At 35.6% G+C, this 7,245-nt stretch overlaps 1 protein-coding gene across 1 annotated transcript; it reads left to right on the top strand.

The window, feature by feature from the left end:
* Positions 1–923: 923 nt before the first annotated feature.
* Positions 924–1,863, top strand: LOC131068839 (uncharacterized). The gene is made up of 3 exons (XM_058004109.1): positions 924–1,039; positions 1,143–1,248; positions 1,618–1,863. Exons 1-3 carry the CDS (start codon positions 989–991, stop codon positions 1,749–1,751), a joined length of 291 nt encoding a protein of 96 aa, XP_057860092.1. The 5' UTR covers positions 924–988; the 3' UTR covers positions 1,752–1,863.
* Positions 1,864–7,245: the final 5,382 nt, after the last annotated feature.

The raw sequence follows: 7,245 nt of genomic DNA, 5'->3' as shown, positions 1-7,245 counted from the left end.
AATTTTTTTATAAAATAAGGAGGGGCTTAGGTGATAAATAATTGGATCTATTTACCTAAGGTGGATTATAGGAGATGAAGGCTGGAAAATTGGTCTTTATTAATAGTGACTTTATTAATTAAATAATAAAATGTCATTTAATAAATAGGGTAATGAGATTGGGAAAATTAATTGAATAATTAGGATGATAATCAATCAATAATAGAGGATGTGGCTACATAATGATAATGGTAAATTTTAAACATCTACAGATTAGTTTACTAATAAAGTCGGTCAAACTAAAGAATGAAGTCAAGAAAAAACTTGCAATAACACTTAAATACAAGATTCTTCGAACTTTTGCCTAATGTGGGACTCCCACCTGCCAAAGTTAGTGGTAATCCCAAGGCATTTTTTCGAGCCAATCTAATTCTCTGTTAGGATGTTAACACTTCTCTATCTAAAAATAAATAAATTTTAATCATTGTTATAGTATATTGCTTGAATTGAAGTTATGAATGATATTTTTTAGTGATTTAGGAGCATCTTCCAACCAATAGATCTTATAGATTTATAAGAATGAAAAAATTTAAACCTCGAACTTTAATATATATATATATTTTGATAAACAAGATCTTTATTTATTTTTAAGAATTAGAAAGAAAATAAGAAACTATGAAAAAGTGTATGAATGACTGAATCGAAAGCAAAAGACAAAAACATCAAAATGTTTGAATACTTGATTTATTCACAATTAATATTTAAAAATAATTTGAATTAGTTTTTAGAACTAATTTATGCTTACAAGTGTAGATGCATGCATATCATGTAGCAAGTATATCTGCTGAACGGCTGGAAAAAATTTCAACCCCACTTGAAAGAGACCAGTTAGAAATTGAAGAGGAAAAAATCATAGCCTCCTATTTTGAAAGATAAGATTCCATTCTATAAAATAGCTGTTAGAACTCTTTGCCTCTACGGTATTCTTAGTTTTGCAAGGCAAATTAACATGCAGGCACCTGCAGCTGAATCCTCATCATGGACTTCCTATATACATTTGGTACGCCATTCTAACCATCTTTTGCTTTGGGATTATATATATGCTCTCAAATTTTTCAGTAAAGCATATCAAAACTTTTTTGGGTTGATTTAATTTGTTGCAGGTTCAGCACTTGATTGAGAAGTGTTTGCTGTTTAACATGGATCAACAGGAATGTGCTGACACACTCTCTAAGCACGCCAATATTCAACCCACCATAACCGTTACGGGTATAATAAATAAATAGTTGGTTGTTCAGCCTTTTTCCAAAAACACGTTCATTTTTATGCACTCAATCTTTCATTTTTTGTTTCTATTCCTAGAAATTCTTATATCCAAGTCGATTTATAAACTTATGAAAAGTAGGAAAAGTTAATTTAATTTTTATTTTTTTTGAATGAAACAAAATAAATCTGAGAGAATAACTCCTCATTATTCAATAAAAAATCAATGATTTAAAGTTCTAAAATGGTATCCCAATTGTTGATTGAATTAAATCGAAGCATAAATTGATTAGTCTGTTAACAAATGAGTGTTGTTCACAGAGTAACAGAGTAACTTGATTAAGGTTCTCAATTTGTGTGTTTGTTTGTTTGCAGTGTGGATTGAATTGGAAAAGGAGAACAAAGAGTTCTTCTCCAGGTATATGGAAAAGAGAGGAGAAAATCCAAGGCAGGAACTGAAGCAGATGTTAGATGATATAACCGCTAGATTTGATAAACTCACCCTCTGAATAGTTTTCTACCCTGCAATCTGTTGTACAGGCTCACTTTGTTTTATGGGCAATTAAAAATAAACATTTATTAATATAGTACAAGTTATTATTGACAGCATATTGTAAAGAAAAGGATCTGTTCTCCAATGCTCAAAAAATGGTGTCATTTTAAGATCTCATAAAGGCTAAGTCTCCAATGCCATCACCACTAGTTTACATAGTCTTAACAATTTCATTTTATCTATCTTATACATACAATCAATCATTAACATTCTTGCTGATTGAATTATTAACAAATAATTAATCGAATATGACATTTAATAATTCGACGATCTAGAATTCGTCTGACAGATGTCAGAAATATCATCCTCGTACATATGTTAGATGTCTCTTGACATTTGGGTGGTCCAGAACTTTGAATGGGACTGATGGGGACTTCAACCGTGGACATTGGAAAATAAATGTTTTGAGCACAATTTTCAACCGTAGAAGAGGACAATATTCAACAGTATAAGTTATTTTTTTAAAAATTGGATAAAATGTAGTATATTATGTGCTTTGAGAAAATAATTTTTGACAATATATAATGTTTTTAACATATCATTTATTTTATAAATATTATTAAAAATATAAATTATTTTGATTTTATTTTGAAACATTTAAATATATTTTAATTATTGGTTATTATTTTTAAATATACAATTTATTATATTTATAGATTGCACATCCTTTGGTAGTGGAAGATCCAAATACAGTTGATTTTCACATAGAATCATTGGGTCATTTAACTTTAGATTGTCAAGAGCCCAGTCATCCAAATATAAGAGTCTGTGAAGACCACTCCTCTCATGCCCTGGAATGTTTTGTGTCTTCTTCTAAAGATAGAACATATCAATTGGATCAACCAAACCTTGATTGACAAGGAACTAATTCTCAAGATAGAAGAGTTGAAGAGGAAAACTCTTTTGCCACACCTTTATGTCATATGGAGACTAGTTAGGAGCCTGGTATTGAGAACGATCAGTAGGAGCCCTTGCTGGAGAATGTATTTGAGCAAGAAGTAGAATCAAGGTAGAAGTTTGAATGTAGCACTTATACTCTCATTCCACCATTAGAGGTGGGGTTTCAGAGGTTACAAATTTTGCAAATGAAGAATCAGACACAATTAAGATTGGGGAAGGCAACCTTCAGGAGGTGAAATCAAATGTTGAGGGGTGTCAAGTGCTTGAAATTACAATCTCACTTTTATGAACTCTCATTAGTTATTTGCTTCTAGGTCTGGGAGGAAAGATATTTCCTATGCCCCTCAAGGCCATCTCCTAGATACAAAGTCTTAGCACTTCTCAATACTTCTCCATGGAAATGTCATTGCCTAACATATACCACACCAATCTACTACTAGCATTTTCAACCTCTCCTCTGGATATAGATAAGACAGTTTTGGAGATAGTTCAAAAATTCCTTTATTTCAAGCAATCGGGATAAACTTGTTGAGAAACAACTCTCCAAAGATTGTTCCTTGTTTTTAGACGAACTTATAGAGAAAGAGGGTAGCATGCTAGATCTAGAAGAACTAATGGGCTTCTATGAGTACATTAGAAGTCTGCTTTCAATGTTCTACCACCAGAAAAGGGGATTACTATAAGTTCTCACGATAATGTAGAGTCACAGAAAAGGAGTGTAATTTTAAAGACTCGGTGGGATGAAAAATGTTGAGATCTTCCTTTAGTCGTCTCTTCCATCTACCAAACGAGATCTGGAAAAGAAGCTATGTTTAGCATACCTATAGGGAGAGTGGGTAGGCCACCAAAGAAGAAAATAGTGGCAAAGAAAACCAAGAGGAGGTTAAAACAAGAATACAAACCATATTAGATGGTAAACTTTGTCCTCGGCGAGTGGAGAACACTTTAGGACGTGAATAAAAATTGTGACATGGAATGTTAATGCCCCTAACAAAAGGTGCCTTATCAAATCTTAAATTGAGAACTATGGGGCTGATACATTTTTACTTCAAGAGACAAAATTTTTAGAAAATGCTAAGAGACAACCTTTTAAAGGATGGAAAAATCTGAAATATGTTGCATCTCAATCCATTGGTGCTTTTGGAGGATTATGCATTCTTTGGAAGTCAGGTGTGGGGAGGGTGGAAACTATTGCAATTAAAGAAAAACTTATCCATGTCAAAGTAGAAGATTCTATAGCATATTTTCATTTGATTTTAGTCAATGGGCCAATCTCAACAGAGGGTAAGAAAGTAGTATGGTACAGTCTTGCACTAACCTTGATGAATTTTCCAGAGGATCACATTATCCTAAAAGGATATTTTAATGTTGTTCTATCTTCAAGGGACAAAACTAGGGGCAACATTCCTCCCCCAAAGGCCATGCAAGATATGAATGACTTTGCTTGTGCAAATGCTCTAAAACATTGTGTGCCAACAAATGGCTCTTTAACCTTGTTGAATAGAAGGCCAGACTTCCTTCATATTGCAGAACATTTAGATAGGTTTTTGGTGAACCCTATATGGACTATTGCATATAGTATTCTTACTTCCAATATTTTACCATTAACATGGTTTGATCATTTTTCTCTCCAATTGGATGTCCCATTGTAATCTATACCAAAGAAGGTTGCTACATCTTTTAAGTTCCAACAGATATGGTTTAGGGTGTTGAACATAATGTACCACTGAGAGGGGGTTGAATCAATGGTTTCCAAAACTCTTACCTTTTAATCCTAAGAGTGAGTACTGGTTAGCAATGCAAACACTAAGTAAACCTACTAGTGAGATAAAGCAAGAGATTACAATGCAACCACATAAAGGAACATCACATGAAACCAGTATATACGAGGAAAACCCAAGATGGGAAAAACCTCGATGAGAAAAGTTGTTGGATTATACTGCTCCCATACAAACTCACAATGAAAACAATGGTTACAACATTTAGGGCACCAACCCAAGGATCACCACCCCTACTAATTTAGGGAACCAACCCAAGAAGCACCAACCCCTATTGATTTATGGGCACCAACCCAAAGGAGCACCAACCCCTGCACCTAGCTCCAACTTAGTGATAACAATACATTATAACAAATCATTAGTTATAATCCGGTTACAAATGAATTTTGTAACCTCACAAATATGTCTCTTGACTAGTCCACCTCTGCTCTACTCTCTACATGTTCTCTTCTCACCTTCTTTGACTCTTCCTCTACTCGGTGTTTGCCTTGTTTGCTCTCTTCTCATTCTCTTCCTCTTCTCACCTCTGTTCACTGTAGCTTCCTTACTAGTTCAGGCTCTACCGGTTGTCTTCCTTTCCACCAGGTTATCAGTTACTTCCACAGTACCGGTTAAACCCTTCTCAATCCTTTCCTATTGTTGTTGCTTATTTCCTATCAGCTCTAACACTATCGGTTGTCCTGACTAATGCACTCTTGCAGCTTACCGGAATGTTAGACCTTTACTAGTTAGTCCCTTGCTAAACCTTCTTATCAATTGCACCTCCAAATGGTCAATTGCTTAATTCTCACAGTTAGATCAACTTGTTTCTTTCAACTGGCATCACACCTTCTGAAAGCATCAATCTATATAATCTTATGCCTGCATACATATAGTTGAGCTTTACCACCAAAATGCAACTTCAAACTATTGGTGCACTAGGGTTTCATCTACTAATCATGAGAAGTATCAAATTTGATCTGATCTCTTTCTGCGTGAAGATCAACAACCTGCAAGCCATCAAACATCACCACCATATCTTCTATCTTCCAAAGAACATTTTTGTATACTTAGCAAACACAAATAATCCGTCAGCTTGAGACTTAGTCAATCACCATAAATGTTTCAGCAGTTTGCATCACCTACTTTGATCTACACATGGACACTCCACATCAATCAGTGCATTCCATCGATCACCTCTGTTTGACCTTCCTCAAGCCACAAAACTTTGCAACATATCCCTTGATTTATGGGGTCTACAGTTAATGCCGTCCGACTCTGTAACAACATCATTGGTGCACACTCCATCTACCACTTCATGCATGTTCGCCACCTTGACTCCATGTGGCACCTTTTTCAATATTCATCTTAGCTTGCTATGTCGGTCCGACTTGGTCACCAACCAACAAAACACAACCGATATATGCTTCATACTATTGGTCCATGATTTCTTATCGGCTCTCTAACCCTATCAATATATCTTACCTTACCGGTTAACCTTCATACCTTCATCTTCCTTCTGTCGACAGATCATGTCAGCCCGGTCATCACACATACCGATTATCATCTTTGTGCTACCGATGTATCATATTGACCAGTCATTACTCTTACAAATTAACATGCTCATCTTCATCTAATGAGAGCCTTTCACTTGTTATTTTTCTTTCATACTGGTATCCCTGTTTACTGGTGGACACTACATCTACCTTGATGTCTGTAACATGCATGATAATATCATGCAAGCAATCTTCAAATATCATTGTACCAATTTGCATTTACATTTTGGTTGCACTCTCTATCTATAGTTGAGCCTTTCCTTCTCCTGCATCTGACATGTTCTCCTCTTAGTTGATTTGTTAAAGTGGCAAACTCATCACTCATTTGTTCTGGTAGTTAACCTGCTTACTTTGTTGATCAAGTGCACATCTCTGATCTCACATGCTGGAAGCTCACACATATCATTTGGTTGGTTGAGGTGGATACACAATGGCTCACAATCTGCCAAACACCAGTGGGAGAGGATCTATGTCACTTGGTGTGACTTCCCTATTATTGGGTAGATGCAACATCCTTACAATCCTTAGGCAACATTCCTTCTTAAGTCTTCTCTTCATCCAGGGACATCATCATTTTCCGGTGGGAGTCCTGCTAGATGACATCACACTAGCATACCGATGGCCTATTCATTCTACAATCTTTATCGGTCATCCTCTTGCCGCTTAGTACCAACATGTATACTAACTTGTTCATTGAGTACCGGTTTCTCAACTCCCAATATCAACATGTATACTAGTGCCTTTAGCTTGCATACCGGTTGGCCTCAACTTCACATACTACTAGTTGACATCCATAACAATTATACCTGTTGACATCAATGACCACAAAGATGGTTGACATAAATGACAAAACAATGCCAACAATCTCCCCCTTAGGCATTGATTTCAACACATGTAGTATTTCACATACTACAGACTCTCTCTCCCCCTTTTATAACAATGGAAAAGGGCACTGACATCTGGTATACTACACCTCCATTATTTCTCCTTCTTCCTACTAGTTTCTTGTCCATTTTTTACCACTATGCTTTGCATCATATCAAACACCGGCATTTGAGATGGAGGATTCAGACACCAACTGAATCCAATCTTTTATATCAGTCTGATACCAGTTGTAGAAGCAACCTATTGTTGAAGGGTGTGTCAGTGAATACTACTTACCTGCCAGTCAGACTGCATCTTCTCCATTTGATACTAATTATTGATGCAGGCATTGATACCAATTGGTGCTAATTTG

Source organism: Cryptomeria japonica, chromosome 11, assembly GCF_030272615.1.
Source record: "Cryptomeria japonica chromosome 11, Sugi_1.0, whole genome shotgun sequence".
Taxonomy (NCBI): Eukaryota; Viridiplantae; Streptophyta; class Pinopsida; order Cupressales; family Cupressaceae; genus Cryptomeria; species Cryptomeria japonica.
The sequence above is the reverse complement of the archived record's forward strand: the minus strand, read 5'-3'. Positions and strand labels throughout refer to the sequence as shown.